The following is a 20,680-nucleotide window of genomic DNA, read 5'->3' as shown; positions in this document are numbered from 1 at the left end:
TGCTGGGAAATAAGGGGCCTCCGAGGCGCCGGGCTCGGCCGAGGCTCAACGCCGGACAGCTGCAGCCAGGGCCAGGCCCGCGTTAGAGGAGCAGTCGCTTCTGACTGAAGAGCCCACCGCCTCTCAGCACGAACCCCAGCCGCAGCGGGGGTCCCCCAGCCCGGGCAGACTTCAGCCACGGAGCAGACCCCAGAGCAGGCTGAGAAGCTGAGCTTGGCCCCTGCCTGCTGGGTGCCGGGAGACTGTCCTCCTTCTCTGGACTGGGAAAGCCGGGGGAGGTGGCCCTCTCCCTGCACACCCTGGGGACTGGCTCTCCCCACTGTGCTCCCTCCACGGCTGGCCTTATTGTGGGTAACTCCAAGACAGGAGCAAGGCCTCAGTGCGGGCTCATTTAACCTAGGGTTTCTAGGCACGAATCTGGCTGGGGTCCCCTCAGGCCCAGTTTTCCTTTCTCCATATAAGCAGCTCCTTCCCCCTGGCCTTTCTGCCCATCACAGGGGAAGGGGAGCCACAGGGGTAGAGGAGGTGTGGGGCACCCAGAGCTCCCTGCAACTGGAGCAGGGCTGGGCGCTAAACCGCCCCGTACCAGCTGCACCCACCTTGGCTCCTGTCATCAGCCCAAAAGTGCACCTGCCAGCATGCGTCCCCGGGAGAGCCCCCACCCCCGGAACCTCAGTCCTACCCTCCTTGTGGTCTCCCTTATCTCCTTCGCTTTCCCTTCCACTCCTGCCTCTGGCTCCAAGTTCTCAATGAGGTTGGGGACCCTTGCTTCAGGGATGGGGCTTGGCTTCCCTTTGCTGACTGCTGGGATCGTGGGCAAAAAGCTGGCCAGGAACGGTGAGCTGCCCACTCACGGGCATTGGCACGTCCCTCGGTGTGTGTGTGAGTGCCGGGCATACCCGCCCGGTGGGGCTGCTGGACAGGCACCAAAGGCAGCCCTGGCCGCGCCTGGTCGGCTGCCTGGGCAGCAGGCCTAGTGCTTACAGGTGTACACCAGCTCCTCCTGCACGCACTGCTGGCACTCCACGTAGCAGCACCACTGCACCTGGCAGTGGCAGGAGAAGGCCACCAGGCGACTCTGCGTGTCGTAGCCCCGCCCGCAGCACAGGCTGCCGCAGCTGGCCTCCCGGGAGCACACCCTGCCCGCCGTGCCGGGAGAGTACTTGCTGGGCCGGCAGAAGCTGGGCGAGTCTTCCAGGTAGACCAGGTCCCCGGGCCGGGGGGCCAGGCCCTTGGCGGGGCTGCCTGGCTTGGAGGAGGCCCAGAGCTCCAGGCGGCCCAAGGCCTCGTTGGTGGCGCTGGACACCTTGACAGCCGAGTCATAGCGCAGCTTCAGCACCTCGCCCGTCTCGCGGAACGGGGCAAGCTGCTTCCAGCAGGTGCGCACCGCACAGGAGCCCGACACGCCATGGCACTTACACGTGGTCCTGAGGCCACTCTTCACAGCCTGAGGGGAGAGGCAGGAGGGAGGCGTGGTCAGAGCCCAGGGCCCAGGGGCCACCCTGGAGGTAGGAAGCAGGCAGAGGCAGCCCTGGGCTAGTGTGCCTGCCCTGGGGACAGCACTGTGGACCCATCTGTGCCCCAGCTCCTCCCCTTGACCTGGAGTTCTTGTGGAGTAGACAATCTGTGCAACAGAACACAGGAGCTCTGATCTACACAACCCACCACAGAACACAGAACTCAATTCCTGAAGAACTGGAACGCTGGCCTCTCCCAGCCTTCTCACCCCAACACTCTTCAGTACTTTTGTTCCCCAGTTCTTCCACTGCTGTGTGACTTTAGCTAAGTCCCTCCCCTCTCTGGGCCTCCTCCATTCATGCAGTGTGGGAGGGGCCGGGGTTGCCCAAGATCAAAGCTTTCAAAGGAAGTTGGCTTCTAGGACCCTCAGCAGGTGCAGCTGAATCGAGACCCCAGGGGCCGGTGCTGTGGCATAGCGGGTAAAGCTGCTGCCTGGCAGTGCTGGCGTCCATATGGGCACCAGTTCAAGTCCTAGCTGCTTCTCTTCCAATCTAGCTCTCTGCTATGGCCTGGGAAAGCAGTAGAGGATGGTCCAAGTGCTTGGGCCCCTGCACCCGTGTGGGAGACCTGGAAGAAGCTCTTGGCTCCTGGCTTTGGATCAGCACAGCTCCGGCTGTTGTGGCCATGTTGGGAGTGAACCAGTGGATGGAAGACCTCTCTCTCTCTTTCTGCCTCTGCCTCTCTGTTACTCTGCCTTTCAAATTAATAATAAATAAACCTTAAAAAAAAAGAATCAGGACCCCTGCCCAAACACGTTCCTGCTTCCCGAGGCTTGGCCCCAAGCCGGGCTCCTCCTGCTGCCCAGCCCCTGAGGGTGCCCAGGGCCCTGGCTGCTTCTGCTGCATCTCTGGCAGCCAGCAGCGGTCCAGCGCAGATGGCCAGGGAATGCTGGTTGAAGGAACTCAGCTCATCCCCGAATGGCTCTGCGTGTGTGTTGGGGAGCAGGGTGCGGGTCCCCCGCAGACCTGGCTCCCTGGCTGTGGAGGGCACCTTGGGCAGTGGGAAACGTGCTCACCTTGATGCCCACGTGGGTGTTGTGGGCATCCACCCGTGCCCGCAGGTCCTTGCTGCCTCTCTTGGGTCCCAGGAAATTGCTCAGGAACTTGGTGCTGTACTTGAGGTTGTCGCCACACACGCCCCACTGCCAGGCCTGCCGGCTCTGCAGCCCCGGGGAGTCATCGCAGGTGCAGCGCTCCATGCGCCCAGCGCTGCAGGCCCGGGCCAGCGCGTGGGTGAGGGCGGCCGAGGACACTGCGTACAGGAAGGCCGTCTCCTTGAAGCCTGTGCCGGGCACCCGCGGCAGGGATCGAGAGGGAGGAAGGGAGGGGAGGAAGGTCAGAGGCCATGCACCACCCTCTGGGGGGCAGGGGTGGGGCATGGAGTGCAGGGCGAGGGGTTATGAACTGAGGACAGGGCTCTAGGCAAGCGTCCTTGTCACCCTCCCTGCCACTCAGGCCACCACTGTTGTGTAAAGGGAACCTCCAGGCTCCCAGAGGGCAGCAGGACAGGGCCACCGTCTTGTCCTCACTGAGAGCACATGGAGGATTCAGGAGAAGTGACCCAGGCAACGGGCGGGGGCAGAGCCGGGGCTAAGCAGCCTCGACGACTTCCCATGCACATGTGCCGAGTGGGACCAACCCATTTCCCAGACCCCCTCCCCCTGAGAGGTACTTCCTGCTGCTGCCGCTGTGTGGCTGGCCAGTGACAGAGTGGCCTTGGCTCTCCTGCCTGACTTGTCCCAGACTGACCATCCCCCACCCCGCCCCCACTTCCAGGACCATCGCTGCGCTCAGTTGAGGCTGGGCCCACATCCGGCCTCCCATGGCCCTTCCTCCCACCTGCTCTCCAGTGTACCTGTGCTGCTGGCGACACTTGGAGACACAGAAGCAAGCCATCAGCCCAGCCGCAGCCCTCTCCCTGCTGTGGCGGGGGCCGGCTGTCCCCGCCGCCCCCATCACCATCTCTGCCCTTCTGTGACAGCCCCCATCGCTGCCCCTTCCTCGCGATGTGGTGCCTGGACAGTGTGCTTGCCGTGGGCAGAGGGCACCTGTCCAGCTCTGTCCCCCAGCATCCAGCACAGTGTCTGGCTCACTATGAGCCCCGCTCCCCCAGATGCTGAGCAGATGGGTGGGTGGAGGTGTGGAGGGGCACAGGAGGAAGCGAGGGAGCTGGGCGGGAACGGGAAGGAAAGGAGGGAGTGATGGATCCACAGACGCGATGAGCCGAGACAGGGGAATGAGTGAACGAAGCATCAGCGGCTTTGTGCGGTCTGGCCAGTTCTTACCTCTTGGCTTCCCTTGCATGTGCTTGCACTTTGTTTCATGTGTGTGCATGTATGTGCGTGTGCATGTGGGCGCGTGGAGGAGGCAGAGGGAGGTGACAGGGGACTACCGTCTCATCAGCGGGCTCCCAGAGTGGGCTTGCGTCTCCTCCTTTCTGGGGTCTTCCTAGCTCTCTGCCTCCCCACCCTGGCCTTCCACAGGCCCTCATAAGCCTGGGCTCCCTGCCGACCCAGCCCTGGGTCCCACCTCTCTTGAGCAGCCCGGTCCTCCCCTCCAGGCTGCAGTTCCAGCGCTCCTGCCGGAACTGGAACTGGCACTCGAGCAGGCCGAGGCGCGCGGCGTCCCGCAGGGTCTCTGCCAGGCCGGGCTCGCGCCGGCACAGCTGCTTCTGCCGGCGGGACAGCTTCAGCAGGTCGCACTGCTTCAGGTGGGCGCCCCCCTGCGCCGGGGCCGCCGCGGTGCCCAGGCCGGGGAAGGGCGTCAGGACCTCGCGCCCCGTCAAGCTGGAAGGGATGGGAGGAGGGAGGGAGTGAGCCTCGGGGGACACAGTGGGTGCGGACCAAGGGTGCAGAGCCCTGGGGATGGGGGACGCTTCCTGGGGCCTCAGGGGTTGCATCCCCTTTTTACAGCGTGGGAAGCTAAGGCACTTGGACAAGGATTGGTGCAGAGCCTCAAGGCTGTTACCACATCAGTCTCTGCTCTCCTTGCCCACCCTAGCCCCCAGGTTGCTGGGTTCCCAGGACCCACACTTGGCCATGCTGATTCTGTTGGTTTGGTGCGGGGCCTGGGAATCAGCATACTGACCGCATCCCCCTGGGCAGCGTCTGTGAGCAGGGACGTTTGGGAAACACGCATGTGGTATGGGCTGGGCTTGCACCCAGGAGCCGCCTGCCCAAGAGGGGCCGGAGACACAGGCAGACACCCGGGGAGACCCCGATACCCCTCCCTCCCTCACATGGCACTGCTGCCCAGGTAACCCCAAAGCCAACCGGGCCCATTCGGCCACCCAGAGAGACCTCCAGCCCCCGTCCGCCGGGTGCCTGGTGCTGATAGTTGCTTGGGGAACCCCGGGGGAAGAAGCAGGGAGGGCAGTCCGTGAAGGGAGGAAGCTGGATTCCCACCAGGCCACGAGGCCGGGCTTTGGCTCTCCCTATCGGAAGCCCACCCGTTCTGCCGAGTCTAGGCCTGACTCTGCCGCTTCCTAGCTGGGCAATGGCAAGGCCTGGTTTTCTCTGGCCAGTGCACAGGGCAGCCCTGCAGCCCTCCTAGGCTTGCTGGGAGGATGGCGGGCCAGGGTGCACACTGGGGTTTCCCAGGCTTCTCCTCCTAACCAGGCAGAGTCTGTCTTCCATCCGCACAAAGGGTTTGTGAGTGACAGGCCCAGCTCACGCAAGAACAGCGGGAGCTCTGGAGTCAGACCCCACCCCCCCAGCAGTCTGAGAACCCTGCACTGGTCCACATCTCTTCCTCTTCCACGCCACATGCCCGCAGTGTGTGCGGGGTGGGGGGCGGGGGCACTCACACCCTTCCAGGGCCCGGGCCAGGGAAGGCAGCCTCTTTCTGGAACATGCCAGCCTCGCAGGGGGGAAAGGGGCAAAGGAGGAGGCAGGCAAAGGCTCTCTGGGCCCCTGCTCAGGTGTGGCATCCGCCACGGAGACCCCTGTGCCACCGGTGAGGACAAGAGCCCTCAGAGGCCGGGGGGCCCTCGTGGGACTGAGCCAAGGAGGACATAGTTCTGGTTGCAGCCACCTGCCTTAGCCAGGACATCTGGCTGCGTGCCACGCCCTCTCTGCCTGCCCTAGCAGCAGGAAGGCTCCCCCGAGGGTGTGGGGCCTGGCCTGGCCCCAGGTGCCCCCAGAAAGCGCCCATGGACCGCCAGCCTGTCAGGTGCAGCCAGCCCGGTGTGGCGCGTATCTCGGAACCCTCCGAGCTGAGACTGATGTTATCGGGCTCCGCTGGGCCGGCCTGGCCTTGGGCTCCCCTCCCAGACAGGGTGAGGGCAGGGGCCTGTTAATCATTAATCTGGGGGCAAATGGGTGAATTTCCAGTCCACCAGGCCTACACCCAAACTCCTCCCTGCAGCCTGGCAGGAAACCCTCAGAACTTGACCCCCGGCAGGTCCAGGGCAGAACCAGCGTCCCCTGAGGCCAAGGAGGGCAGCGGAGGGCAGCCAGGCGGCTGCATCCCTCGGGCTCTCACATGTCCTCCTCCCCTGCCAGGGGCCGGGCTCAGGGGCAGCTTCTGCTCACACAACCTCCGGGCCTTAGACACTAGGACCTCCCCTGGAGAAGCTGATGGACAGATGGGAGAACAAGCAGGAGTGACAGGAACTTTGGCCAATGGGGCTGCGCATCTCTCCAGGCCTGTGTCAAATGCTATATATATATATATATTTTTTTTGGGGGGGGGGACAGGCAGAGTGGACAGTGAGAGAGAGAGAGACAGAGAGAAAGGTCTTCCTTTTCTGTTGGTTCACCCCACAATGGCCGCTGTGGCCGGCGCACCACGCTGGTCTGAAGCCAGGAGCCAGGTGTTTCTCCTGGTCTACCATGTGGGTGCAGGGCCCAAGCACTTGGGCCATCCTCCACTGCACTCCCTGGCCACAGCAGAGAGCTGGCCTGGAAGAGGGGCAACCAGGACAGAACCCGGTGTGCCGGCGCCGCAGGTGGAGGATTAGCCTAGTGAGCCACAGCGCCGGCCAAATGCTATTTTGAAAGGAGCTACTGCCATCCTATCATCATTGGTCCTATTACACAACACATCAACATGATATTTGTCACATTACATGTGCATTTTACCATACTTGCTACTAAGCCCTTTAAACGGCTATTGTGGATGGCAGTTGGGGCGGCTGCCCACCTGTTTCTTCTATCTATGTGGTGACCATGGGGTCCCTGTCACTCATTTCATACAGCACGACCTCACTGCCCTGCTTTGTTGATTGGACTGATGGTGATCACATGACCCCCTCGGCCCTGTCCCTGGAATCTGGACAGTGAATTAAGAGAGCACACAAGGGCGGCGCTGTGGCGCACTAGGCTAAGCCCCTGCCTGTGGCCTGGCGTCCCAAATGGGTGCGATTCGAGTCCTGGCTGCTCCACTTGCACTCCAGCTCTCTGTTGCTCTCAGTTTCCTGTAATAGACCCTGAGATTGATGGCTCCAGGAGTCCAGTATAAAGTCGGTTAATTTTATTAGCGGTAATGGCACTAAGTGGTGATTAATGGCCAGGAAAGGCAGTCAACCGCACACAGGTCTGAGGCTACGCTGGGCCCTGGTCCACCCAGCTCTGCTCCCAAAGAAGATTCCCTGGCACCGCCTCAGGGGTCCCCACGGGGCCTCAGAGGACAGCTGGGGGGACCTCCGGACCTAGTTGCCTTTTATTTGCTTTCTACCTTGCAGACTGAAGAAGTGGTGCCATGACATCAAACTGAGGAAATGAGCAATAGATTTCCCTAGGTAGTGCTAGCGAATTCTCCTACGAGTGCCCACCCAGGGCATCTGCCAGGGCAGGTTTCTTTCTGGACCTCAGAATGCGCCAGCCCAGTCAGGGGTCAGCTGGCCTGATTCTCCTCTCTGAAAGAAACCACGCTCTGGCTTCCAGGCCTCAGGACCCCATGGCAGGGTCCCACCGTGAACTCTCAATTGCCCACATGTTAGCTGAGCCCACGGGGGTAAGAGGCACGTGGAGGCCACGTGGCGGCAGGGACCCAAGCACTTGGGCCATCATCGGCTGCTCCCCAGGCATGTCAGCAGGAAGCCGGATCGGAAGCAGAGCAGCCAGCGCTCAAACTGGCAGTCTGATACGGGATGCTGCTGTTGCACAGAGTGGCCTAACCCACTGCACCACGATGCTGGGGCCCCAGAAGACACTGCCCCATAGCCGATGAGATGCTATCAGCCAAGCAAGTGACCAGCATTCGGAACTACAGGGCAGAGGGGCACAACCTCAGGGCTTGCTAATTTTTCTTCTGGGCTGGGGGGCAGCTGTTCCTTGGGCTTCTGCCCGGCCCAAGTGCTCCGGAACCACCTGGGACCTCCACTCCCCCAGCTGGGCTCACCCAGGCCGATAGGAAAGCAGCAACCCCCGGGGAGCCAGTTTCCAGCCCATACCCCACCCCCACACAACAAGATGCCGCCGGCCCAGGGCATCCCAGCCACCTCCTCCTCTCTGGTGATGAATGCCAGGGTGCCTCTGAGGATGGCACCACACCCAGCCCCTCACCCCCAGAGCGCCTCTGTCCACGCCTGGCCCTCGCTTCCCCACAGCCTTCCTCACTGCCCGGCGCTCACCTCGACCATGGCTGTGGCTAACCCGGCCCCATGAGGCCGACCTTGAAGGAAGCAGAAGCCTTTTGTCCCCAGAGCCCAGGGACGCCCCAGGGGACACCCCCCTTCAACAGTCACCACCTCCTGCCCCCAAGCTGTTCTGGCCTTGGGAATCTAGTCCCAGCTATGCAGGAATGTCCATCCCCCTACCCCCAGCCCATTCCATCCAACAAGTATGCAAGGGCTCATGGGAGAGCTCAACAGGAGACACAGCGCCAGGGTTCAAGTCCCACCTTCGTCTCTTAGCTGTGCTGCTGTGGCCAAGGCGCTCTGCTTCTTTCCACCTTCTTTGCAAACGCAGGCACCAGCACCTCCCTGGCAGGCTTGGGTCACGGGTTTACCCTGCCGCTGGTGAACTCGTTGTTTGTCATTATTAAACGCCTACTGTGTACTGGGTGCTGGGACACAGCCCCCCAAAGACTCAGTCTGGAGGGAACAGGAGTCTCCCCACCCCACCCCCCAACTCCCCCGAGACTCCAAGGCGGAGGGAGAAAACTATCTGAACAGGGCTGGCTCGGCTCAGGCAGCCAGAGCAGAGCTCCTGGCTCGGTCTGGGGGAGAGCCGGACCTCAGCCAGGGCCGCCCTGCCTGGAGGTGGGGCAGGCAGGAGGAAGCTCCCCCTCCGCACTGTCTGGAGGTCAGGCACCTGGGGGTGCCCCCAGCTCCCTGCTTCCAGGACCCTCTCTCCACCCAGGACGAGGCGGGGATTTCCAGGGCACCGGGCAGTGTCGGCGTGTCTGGACTCTTGGCTGGAGGGGCCAGGAGCTGCGCCTGGCACCAGGGCCACGCCGGCCACCAGCAGCTGCCTGGGAACCAGGAAAGTCTTGCGCTGCCTGGGGCGTCGGCGCCCGCACTACCCCATTAGATGCGCCGATAACCGGCTTCCGCGCCGGGGCCATTTGCATGGTAAGTGAGCCCTTTGTGCTTTCATCTCCAACGTCGCGGCCTCGCCGAGCCCCCTGCACATGCGCGCCCGCACACCCCGGCCCACGCCCTCCGCTCCCCGACTAGGGGCTCCCCACCGCGGCCACGCCGGTCCGGGCGCTCAGCCTTCAGAGAGCGCGGCTTCACGACGGCCAGGCGTCGCTCCCCTCCCCGCGTCGACCCCAAGCCTCGAATCCTCCCCTCCCTCCTCCGCCTCCTCCAGCAGGGCGCCCGGGCTTTGGCCTCCTGGACCACGCTGGGCTCCCCCACCCCGATCCCGCTGCCTGCCCTCGGCAGCTCTCACGCCGGCGCCTGGTCCCGAGCCCGGCCCAGCTGTGGGCTTTTCTCTCCCAGGCGGCTCCGCTTCCTGTCTGCCGGACCGGGAGGCTTCAGCGACGGCGCCCCGCAGCTCCACACGGCGCCCCGCATCTCCACACGCCGGGCTGTTGGGAGCGCGGCCCGTGCCCCATCTGTGCGGGAACAGTTCGCCCTATTTCCTCTCTCTGCCTCTCCTTAGGCTAAGACTGAAGCCCGAAGAGGAAGCCCCGGTCCCTGGCTTGCAAGGGTCGGGTAGCTCGGCGGCCACACCTGTGTAGGATTTTTCCCCTACCCCCCACCCCAGGCCTGTCCACGTCTGGGACCATGGGTCCCTCCCCCAGGCCCCTGGCTAAGTCCAGATCCTGCCATTCCTGTCGCCCTCTGAGATTCTGCCTGGCAGAGGCTGGGGGCTGGGAGGGGGGAAGAAGTCCAAGGTGTGCCTCCTGTGCGGGTCTCTGCTCTTACCAGTCTGGTGCCCCGGACGTTCAGGTTTTTATTGTCCAAGGTGGACCGCTGACTTAGTGGCAAGGCTGGGACTGTGCCCCGTGTCTCCTAATTGCTGCCACCAAGCCATTGTCACAGCACAGGTCGGAGTGGGCGGGAACACAGCCAGGCCGGCTTTAGGCGAAGGGAGCCTTCGGGGCTCTTCGGATCCCCTGGACAGCCCTAGAGGTGGACGCCCTCTGATCAAAGGCTGCTGTTCTCAGTTTCCTTTCAGCCAAAAGGGACCCACCTATTCTTATTAAAGTGTGAGTGGCTGATACAATAGCAGCAACTGAGAACATTCTTTGCGAGACAGAGGGAAAATCAAAGAGGATAGTGTGGGACCCTGGCAGTGGCGTGGGGGAGCCTGGTGTGGGGCTGAGAGGGAGCAGGGAAGAGGGGACTGGGATCCCTAAAGACAAGTTCCTTCCAGCAGCTGCAGGGGTCAGGGGTAGGGATCTCAGGGATAGGCCAGCGGCTCCAGTGAGGGCCCCACCATCCCAGCTCCGCCCCCACCACGGGAGGCTGGCTCCTGGGCTTCCTGACTCTGAGCAAGTTATCCAGCTGGGACAGGGAACCACAGACCCTCCCAGGCCCCCAGGCTCTGGTCTTCCCCATGGCGAGGCGAGGCAGGCTCGGGCTGGGGATGCTGTGAGTGTGGTCACTCTGTGATGCAGATGGTCCCGTGGGCTGCAGAGACCGCCCAGAGTCCACGTCCCATCTGTCCTGCAGGCCCCAGGAGTGGCCTCCCTGCCTCTGCGCCCCCTCCTCTGGGCTGCAGGGGCAGCAGGAACCTCCCAAGCGGATGGAGGAGCCAGCCCCTGGGTGCACCTGCGGAGGCCCCGGGCACGGATGAAGCCGGGAGAGGGCTCCCTCGGGAGGGGAGCCGGGTCCTCGTGGGCAGGAGCAGAGCAACACCCCACCTCGGCCGACCTGGATGCAGAGCCAGCCGGGGCTGCAGCGGGGGCCCCTCTTCAGGCCAGGCAGGTCCACTCCTCCCCCTCCTGCCAAGCTCACGCAGCCCAACCTCCACACCTCTCTCCCCTCAATAACCGCTGTCTGAGAGCCTCTCCCAGTCCGGAAGCTCTCAGGAGACCCATGGAAGCTTGCACAGACACTGCAATTATCTGTTTATTTGAAAGGCAGAGCAACAGAAAGAGAGGGAGGGAGAGAGAGATCTTCCACCTGCTGGTTCACTTCCCACATGGCTGCAACAGCCAGAGCTGCGCTAAGCCACAGCCAGGAGCCAGGAACTCCATCCGGGTCTCCCGCGGGGGTGCAGTGGCCCAAGCACTTGGGCCATCCTCTGCTGCCTTCTCAAGTGCATTAGCAGGAAGCTGGATCGGACGTGAAGTGGAGTAGCTGGGACTCAAACTGGCGCTAAGATGTGGGGTGCCTGCACTTAACCAACTGTGCCCGATACAAGCCACGGTAGCCATTTTTGGGGCTCTCCCGCAGCCTCTTCATGGCCTACCCTGCTGGCTGTCACCTAACCTCCAGGCTTCAATGGCCACCACCTACAGCTCCCCAAAACTTGCCCAAACAGGGCTGGGCTGGGCTGGGGGGCGTGGCTATGGAGGAGCCAGCCTGAGGCCATGCCCTCTCCAGCCCGCAAACTGCTCTCTTGCAGTACAGACCTGGCCCTGGTCAGTTAGACCCTGGGTCCTCTGAGTGCACAGCCTCCGTGGGGTACCCTACTTTGAGAGCCAGACTGGTCCCCTCTGACTCTCACCCAAACCTCCCTTTGCTACCGAGAAGTTGGCCCAATCTTTCTTTAAAATGCAGCTTGCACACACAGCTGTCGGTGATGCAGCCACTCGAGGTGACTCGGGCTGAAAGCTGAACCAGGTTCTTAGTTGTTTTTTTTTTGTTTGTTTGTTTTGTTTTGACAGGCAGAGTGGACAGTGAGAGAGAGAGAGACAGAGAGAAAGGTCTCCCTTTACCGTTGGTTCACCCTCCAATGGCCGCTGCGGCCGGCGCGCTGCAGCCGGCACACCGCTCTGATCCGAAGCCAGGAGCCAGGTGCTTCTCCTGGTCTCCCATGCAGGTGCAGGGCCCAAGCACTTGGGCCATCCTCCACTGCCTTCTCGGGCCACAGCAGAGAGCTGGACTGGAAGAGGAGCAACCAGGACAGAATCCAGCACCCCAACCAGGACTAGAACCTGGTGTGCCGGCACCGCAGGCAGAGGATTAGTCTAGTGAGCCACGGCGCCAGCCCAGGTTCTTAGTTTTATCTGCACTTCCAAGCTCCAGGAAGCTCAGGAAGCTACCACTCTGTTGTCCAGTTGTGGAGAACACAGCGAGCCCTGACCTGAACCAAAGTGAGGATATTATCGTCTTTATTTCTCCCAACCTGTGTGTGTTTTCCTGCAAAACAGTGCGCAAGGCATCTGATGATGGGGTGCTGCCCAGCCCTTCCTGGGGACCTCACGTTATGCCTGCCATCTGTGTCCTGTTACCTCTCTAAGCCGTGGGAAGCTTTGGGTGCATCTGGCCTCGAAGGGATTGCAACATCAAGAGATGCAAGCCGGCTGGGCTTGCCCTACAGGCAGCCTCGCTGGAGTTTCCAGGACTGAGCAAGTCTCTCCTGGCTCTTTAAGAAGCACCCCCCGCTTCAGTCTTCATCTGTCCAGTGAGTGGTCCTGGGCCTGACCCCCAGCTCATCTCTGTGACACCAAACGCCCCTGAAACACCGGCCCCTGCGGTGACTCCTGCAGTCTGATAGGGGGGCTGTTGCTCTCCTTTCCCTTTCTGATGGGGGCCAGGGCGTGGCGCAGGGCTGGCCAGGCCTTGGGGAAGTCGCGTGAGCCCAGGAGAGCCAAGCGGAAGCAGCAGGTGAGGGGGCAGCTGTGATGGGCACGCAGGGAGGGGTCGGGGGAGCAAAAAGGCCAGCGGTGGGCGGGGAGGCGAGGACATCCACTGCAGACCACGGCAACACGAGGGGCGTGGACAGGCTCCGCCTGCAGCAGGACCCCATGCCCTGTGCGTAAAGGCAGCCACGAGTGGACGGGAGACACAAGCGCCACTTGTATAGCAAGCCGAGAGTTCAGGATGTACGGTGCAGGAAGCCCTGGGGCCCAAGCCAAGGGAAGACCGTGGACAACGGGGTGGGAGGCTTGGTGGGGGGGGGTGGACACCGAGCTGCTCCGGGGAGGCAGCCTCAGGCTGGGCTCTGCAGGCAGCGCAAGGCGAGAAGGAAGAGGCTGGCTCTGGATTTGGACGGTCGAGAATTCAGATCGCAGTGCTGCCAGCCACCAGCTGTGTGGCTTTGGGCAAGGCTCCTGGCTTCTCTGAGCTTTCCTCCATTCACCAGCAAATGGGAATGACCACACCGGCACCCGCCTCCTCGGTCGTCACCATGGTGACGAGCTGATGCACACAAAATGCGGAGCACAGGATTGGACGGTGCCGGGGAGCAAAATGCCACAGGGAAGGGACACATGTCACCAAAGATTCTCCTTAACCTGAGATGATCTGAGGCAGAACCCTGGATCTCTTGGGCTTCTTATATATGGATGGCATTTTGGCAATTTTCCGTTCAGTTATTTAACTCTCTCAGGAACCCTACGAGACAGATGGGAGACCTGGCCGACTCTGAATCTCTTCGTAAGTGGCAGGTGGAGGACTGGAATGCGGATCTATGCGACCCCGAGCTCAGTGCTCCCGACACCATCCCGGGACCTGGGTCCATCTCCCGGCCTGCTCAGGCTGACACAGAGTGTGGGGACACATCATCCTCTCAGCACCTGGCCCACCTCCCCCTGAGCCCAACACCTACCTGAACACATCACCTCAAAGGCACCAGCTCTGTTTTCCTAGGAGATTCCAGGCCAGGGGTCCCCTGCCCCATGTCTTTCCCTCTCTGTCCTCTCCTCAGCCATAGAAAATTCACCATCACCTGGCGAGGGGCTGCTTTGACCCTGAGGGCAACTCTGGATCCCAGCTGTCAGGTAGAGGCCATGGCCCAGCCAGGGACAGGCCCCCACCTAAATTCCTTCCCAAACACGGCAGTCCTCCATGGAGTCTGGCTTTCACTCCATTCTGCAAAGCAGTAACATTTCTTCCCTCCAATCCTGTTTTTCTCAATTTCTTTATATATATATACATATATATGCATACATATACATATATAATATATATAATAGAACTAATACCATCCAAATATATTAAACACTTAGGAATAATCTGAAAACAATTTTTGCAAGATCTGAACACCAAAAACTACCAAACACTGCTGAGGGAAATGTTAAGGTCCCTAAATAGAGAGCTGTGGCCTGATCCCAGTCTGCACGCTCGGTGTTGTCAGAATGCCAGCCTTCCATAAATCTATGCATAGGCTCACGGAAATCCCAGCCCGAATCCCAGCAGGCTTTCGTGTGCATACCAACAAGTTGATACTAAAATGCAAAGGACCTGAACAACCAAAATTATTTTGAAAAAGAAATACAAAGTTAGAAAATGTACGGTACTTATTTCCAAGGCTTACGGTAAAGCTACAGTAACTAAGGCTGAGTGGTGTTGGTATGAGGTCAGACATGTAGATTAATGGGACAGGATAGAGAGTTCAGGAGAAGATTCACACGCAGTGGATGCGTTGATTTGGAACAATGACGACAGTGGATAAAGGGTCATCTTCTCAACAAACGGCACTGGGACAAGTGCCTATCCACACCATACACACTAATTAACTCACAGTGAATCCGGGACCTATGTATGAAAGCTAAAACTATGATGCTACTAGAAGAAAATTTAGGAGGAAATCTTCCTAACTTTGGGATAGGTACAGACTTCTTGGATAAAACACCAAAAAAGCACAGAACATACAAGAAGTTGATGCGTTGGACTCCATCAGAATTAGAAATGTCTGCTGACCAAGTCACCAATCAGAAAAGAAGGCAAGAGAGAGACAGGGATGGAACACTGCCAGGACTTCTGATAAAGGCTTGTATCCAAACTCTATTAAAAACCTTCGAGTTCTATAACAAGACAACCCAATGCCAAAGACATTCAAATGACTGATAAGTACAAGAAAAAAATGTTCAACACACCGTCTGTTAATGGGGAAATTAAGATGAAAACCACAATGAGATAACAATATGTACTCATGAAAATGGCCACAGATTAAGACTGACAATGGTGGACAGGAATATGAAGCGACTGGCACTCTCACATATGAGAATAGGTTGGAGTCCTGCGTGCCCCACTTCTGATCCAGCCTCCTGCTAACGTGCCTGAGAAGGCAGCAGGAAACGGCCCAAGTGCTTGAGTCCCTGCACCCATGGGAGACCCAGGCGGTGATCCAGGCTCCTGGCTTTGGGCTGACTCCGCCCTAGCCATTGTGGCCAATTGGGGAGTGAACCAGCAGATGGAAGACCTCTCTCTGTCTCTCCTCTCTTTAACTCTGCCTTTCAAGTAAATAAATAAATATTAAAAAAAAAAAAAAAAGCAGGGAGAGAGGCATATGAATGCTTCCATTAGCTTTATTTGGGAGGCTAAAACTAGAAACACCCCAGATGCGTATCAGTTCGTGAGTGGATCGGCAATCCTACACACTGGACTACGACTTTGAAAGGAAGAGGAATGAGCTACGGGGATCCGTCACGATATGGGTGAATCTCAGGAATGTTACGTTGAGCACAAGGGTCCAGGCACAAAAGGCCCTGTCCTGTAAGAGGCCGCTTATGTGAACTTCTAAGACAGGCCAGACTAACGGAGAAGGCAGAGGGGGGAGGTGGGCTGGTGCCGGCGCGGGGGCTGCAGGGGTGACTGCAAAGAGGCACAAGGGGTCCTCCGGGAGGGTGGAAGTGTGGCTGGGCATGCAAATGTGTCACACAGGTGTATACATTTGCAAAAACCTGCTGTGCGCTCATGCGTGTTCTGGTATGTAACCATGATTTGGGAAAAAAAAAATTTAAAAATGAAGCTACAGTGATGATATGTCTGCAGCCCGGGCACCTGGTTAGGAGCCCAAAACCACCCGGAGCAAACCTGTTCTGACCACTTAGTCTGTGTCAGGCCCTTCATCCGCTGTCTCAATCAAGCCTCACATCTTGAGGCTGGGGCCCGCATCACCCACAGCTCAGCGAGGTTAAGACATTTGCCCAAAGCCCCATAGCCAGCAGCCAGCAAAGCCGGGTTTCAAACCCAGAACTCTAAAGTCTGTGCTTTCAGAAACATTGGTGCACTATCCCTTGAGAAGAAATTCGACCCAGGCGGAGTCACACGTCAGAAACACTGCCAAGAGCCAGTCACGATTTTAAAAATCGCAGTCGCAGGAGCCATTTCCAGATACAGAGCTGCCGGGCTGGCATGAGGACTAGAGTGGGCGATGAGGCCTGGCTCGTGCCCGGCTCGTCATTCAGGAAGCACCCCAGACGTTAGCCTCTGCAGAGCCCCTGGCCCAAATCCCAAACCAGGGGCTCGCGAGAAGTCAGACTCTGTCAGGGCCTGGCCAGGGAGGGTTAGGGAACCTTAGAAACATAACCCTGGAGACAAGTGAGTTGGCTCAGGACCACAGAGAAAGTTCCAGAGTCGTGACAAACTTGGCCCTGACCTCTGTCCCGCCCTGTGTCCCATGGTCACCATGAAGCCCACCTACCAGGCCAGCAGGACAGTGCATCCTGTCTCACTGCTGAGGGCAGGGGAGACGTCACGGCTGCACGTGCCCTGCCATGCCAAGTGGCCTGAAAGAGTGACCCACCCTGGAGCCGCTCTGCAGCTGCTGCCCCCCACCCCCAGGTCACACAGGCTGTTGGCTGTAGGGGGAGGACCCAGACAGGAGGCAGGACCTGGATTCTTTCCTGCATCCCTCATAATTCACTGTGTGTCATGGGTGACTCACGGAGCCATTCTGACCCTCGGCCTCCTTGTGGGAACGGCGTGCGCCCGCCCTCCACGGCTCAGGAGCAGCTCTGAGGAGCAGATGAGAGCAGGCGAATTGTAAATTTGATATGAATGATTACCCACGGTCGCCATCAGCAGAGCCAGGCTAAGGCTCGTGCCAGTGTGGCAGAAACACCTGCTGCTCTCTGTGCCGCGGGCGGGGGTGACTCATCTGCAAAATGGGGGACTAACACAGGACCCGCAAGAAGCAGCGGGTTGGGTGCCGGCACACCGGGTTCTAGTCCCGGTCGGGGCACCGATCCTGTCCCGGTTGCCCCTCTTCCAGGCCAGCTCTCTGCTGTGGCCAGGGAGTGCAGTGGAGGATGGCCCAAGTGCTTGGGCCCTGCACCCCATGGGAGACCAGGAGAAGCACCTGGCTCCTGCTATCGGATCAGCGCGGTGCGCCCGCCGCAGCGCGCTACCGTGGCGGCCATTGGAGGGTGAACCAACGGCAAAAGGAAGACCTTTCTCTCTGTCTCTCTCTCACTGTCCACTGCCTGTCAAAAAAAAAAAAAAAAAAAAAAAAAAGAAGCAGCGGGTTGGGCCAGGGCTCCTGGGGGTCACTCCTGCCATTTCCAGGCTCCTAGAGGATCGGCTGCGTCACCTGCCCTCTTGTTGCAATGCAAAGTCGTGTTACAATCGGAAAAGAGACTTCGGGTGGAAATGACCTGGGGAAGAGGGAAGCACACGGTCCACTTCTCACTAAAGTGTGCGTGAATTCCAGACAGTGGACTCCGGCGGACACGGGGAAGCCTGGTCCCCCGAGTCCCCAGAGGCTTTCCTCAGTGACCAGCTCCCGCTGAACCCCTCTGTTCTCTGAGACCACACCTCGCTGCGTGAGGCCCGAATTCTAGATTTTGGGCCAAGTGTGGGTCATGCCCCCCAACCCAGGGTGATGGCCACTCGAGCAGGCTGTGTTGGCTCTGCCCAGATGGGCTCCCATCTGGGAGAGAGGGCTCCAGTACTCAGGCCTCCTGGCCCTCACCCAGGCCCACTTGGCCATCTCCCCTCCCATTTCCAAGGCTATCCCTCACTCAGCCCCAGAGTCGAACCCCGTGCACTGCTGAGACGTGTCCCTTCCAACACGCCAGCCAGGGTGCCCCAGATCTCCTGGAATCCCACCCCCACACCTCACTCCCATCTCCCACTGCAAACCCAAAGGAACAGGAGTTGTGCAAACTAGCCAGTGTCCAAGAGGATGTAGGTGCCATTTCTCCCCTGCCCCCTGTTCCAGCTCAGAAACCCAAGGAGCTGGGCCATCAACTACTTCTTGAGCCACACCCGTTGTCACAAGGTTAGTTGAGCACTTACTCGGCGCTAGGCGTGACCCAACCCGGTACTCGGATGAAACAGGCCCTGATACCACATTTAACAGAGGAGAGAGGGGCACCAGAGCGGTTAAACGACTCCGCCAAGACCCACGCTAGTACGGGGCTGGGCTTTGGGGGAGGACCACTAGGTTCAGTCATACCAAACATGGCCTCTTGGTACAATAGGGGAAACTGAGGCCCACACACCGAGTAGTCTTCCCAGGTCACCCACAAGCTGAGCCCAGAGGTGGGGTCTGGGCTGATTCCTCCCCGCCCCCACACTTTCTGGGCAGACCATTGCCCACAGCCAAGGCACCTTTGAACCAGGGGTCATGACCTGGAAATTAGCCCACGGCCTGGAATCCTGCAGCGGCTGACACACCCCTCGAAGAGCAGCACCCAGAGCGCTCTCGCCTGGGGTTGTAGTTAGGCTGTAAACTGACTTGGGGTGAAGATCCGAAACAGGCAAGGGCTAACCTAACAGCCTATCCGTCCGTGCAGCCGGCTTTGGGCGGAGGGCAGGAAGGCGCCTTCGCCGTGCTGGCTGCCACCACGACCACCCCCACGCCCAGCCCCTGCAATCCAGGGTCAGACAAGGAGGGACGGAAACAGCTGCCCTGTAGCCCTCGCCGCCGTTCCCCCTCCTGGCTCCCGCCCCACTCCCTTCCTGGGGTCACTCCAGCCGAGATCTCCCACTCAGCCGCAGACCTGTCCCGGCGCCCCTCTCCCTCGCCTGGTCCTTCTCGCTCCGGCTGCGCAGCGCGCGGGGTCCGCCGGCGTCTCCGCGCACATCGCCAGGGTCTGCCCTCGGATGCCAGCGCCTCGGCGAAGACCCACCGCCACTACCCATCCACCCAGTCCCGTGGGCCTGCGCTCCGCCGGGCGTCGGCGGAGGGTGGGGAAGGGGTTCGAGCCAAGGACCGCAGCCGACGGAGCCCGGGATGGGGCAGACAGGGCACCCGAGGGCGTCCGAGCGCGCGGCCGACGCCTGGACGGGCAGAATGGGGGCCAAGGCGCGCGCAGAGTTCGGGAGCTCGGGCAGGGCTGACCCCCGGCGCGGTGACTCTCGGACGCTAGAAGGTACGATCGGCTCTGAGCCCCGGACGCCCCAGACCAAGCTCGCGGCGCGACCTCGAACCACGAAGGGGGCTGAGTCCCGCAGGGCGGAGGGGCGGAGTTCGAGACCTCTCTGGGGCCAGGGAACGCGGGAGACGGGCAGGGGCCGGGCCGGGGGTGCGGCGGGCACTGACCCGAAGTAGGCGGCGGTGGCGGCAGCGGCGGGCAGCGCCAGCAGGCAGAGCGCGGCCAGGGCCCGCGCGGCCGGGGGGCGCATGGTGCCGGCGGCGCGGCGCCCTCTAGCATCTCCTCGCGCCGCTCGGCGCTCGCAGCGCCGCCACCAGCCGCCCGCGGGGCTTTAAACCCGCCGGGGGTGCGGGGCGGGGGCCGATCGGGGAGGGTGCGGCGCGGGCGGCACCCGCCGAGCCCGGGGCGCCGAGCCCCCGGCCCCATTGGCCCCGCTGTCCTCGCCCCGCCCCGTCGCGGGAGGGGCCGCCGCCCCGCGCCCGCCCCCGCCCCGCCCCCCCGCCCCCCCTCCCACGCGCTCCAGGTGAGAGCTCACCTGGCGCCGCGCCCGCCCCCGTCCCCCCCCTCCACTTCGGCCTGGAGAGGCGGGCGTGGGGTCCCTAACCCGGGCGGGCGGAGGGACGCGCAATCTCTCCTCCGAAGTAGAGGGTGGCGTCTTGGGAGGGACACGCCTGGAGCCTGCGGAGAAACCGTGCGGTCGCCGGCCTTCCTGCTCGGCGGGTGCGGATCTCTGTCCCGCAGCCATGGGTCTCCCAGCGCGCAGGACCGGGTCGGCCGCATCGCCTCCCTCCGGGAGCAGAGAAACGCGTGTGCAATCGCTGGGAGGAGTTGGGGGGGCTCTTGCTGGGCAAAGGGAGTCCAAGGGGACCCTGGGTCAGAGGAGAGGTGGAAAAAAGCCGCGGGCGGGAGCGGCGGGAGACACCTGCTTTCCAAGGTGTGGAGAAGCGGAGCCTCCTGCCCCCCACCCCGAGACCTGCAGGGAAGGCACAGTTGCCGTCACAGCAGGGCTGGCCCCGGTGTAGGAGCCAGGCCCGCAGCCGATGACCCCAGCGAAATTCAGAGTGTTTCTGAGAATCTTGATCACGGCGTCAAATCAAGCAAGACAAAACGTAACTTGCAGTGACGGCCAAATCCTGCACGCAAGGTTTCCCCCAGAACCAGGCATGCGTGTGGAACATCAGGTGGGAGCGACCTTGGCGTGCAGCAGACGCCAGGCTGAGGAGGGGCCTGGGAGAGGTGCAGGAAGGGTGGCGGTTGTGACCTTAGGCAGCAGTAACAGAGGAAGCCCCCCAAATAGTGAGCCTCGTTTACTCAGCTCAGCTCCTCCCGCAATGAGCGGAGCAGGGGATTCGCCATCTGGAAGCATCCTGCCAGTCCCATCGAATCTCCTGGTTCTGCTTATGGAAGCTGCATGGCCCCGCGTGCTGTGCAGACCTGGAGTCGGCCCACATAAGCTGTGAACCCCAGAAAGGAAGCAAGAATGACAGAAAACATCACGCAGGTGTTTGAACGGGTGAGGTGGCAATGCTGGGCAGGTGCAGGCACACGCTGTT

General features: G+C 61.0%; 1 protein-coding gene across 1 annotated transcript; it reads right to left on the bottom strand.

Moving 5' to 3' along the window:
* Positions 1-973: 973 nt before the first annotated feature.
* WNT9B (Wnt family member 9B) lies at positions 974-19,377 on the bottom strand. Its single transcript, XM_062175046.1, has 4 exons — positions 19,004-19,377; positions 4,047-4,303; positions 2,534-2,799; positions 974-1,447 (listed from the first exon to the last, which is right to left on the bottom strand). The coding sequence occupies exons 1-4, from the start codon at positions 19,375-19,377 to the stop codon at positions 974-976; spliced, it is 1,371 nt and encodes a 456-aa protein (XP_062031030.1).
* Between the last annotated feature and the right edge of the window lie 1,303 nt (positions 19,378-20,680).

The sequence above is a fragment of the Lepus europaeus genome, chromosome 18 (genome assembly GCF_033115175.1).
Source record: "Lepus europaeus isolate LE1 chromosome 18, mLepTim1.pri, whole genome shotgun sequence".
Lineage (NCBI taxonomy): Eukaryota > Metazoa > Chordata > Mammalia > Lagomorpha > Leporidae > Lepus > Lepus europaeus.
Note: the sequence above shows the minus strand (reverse complement) of the source record. Positions and strands in the feature narration are given on the sequence as shown.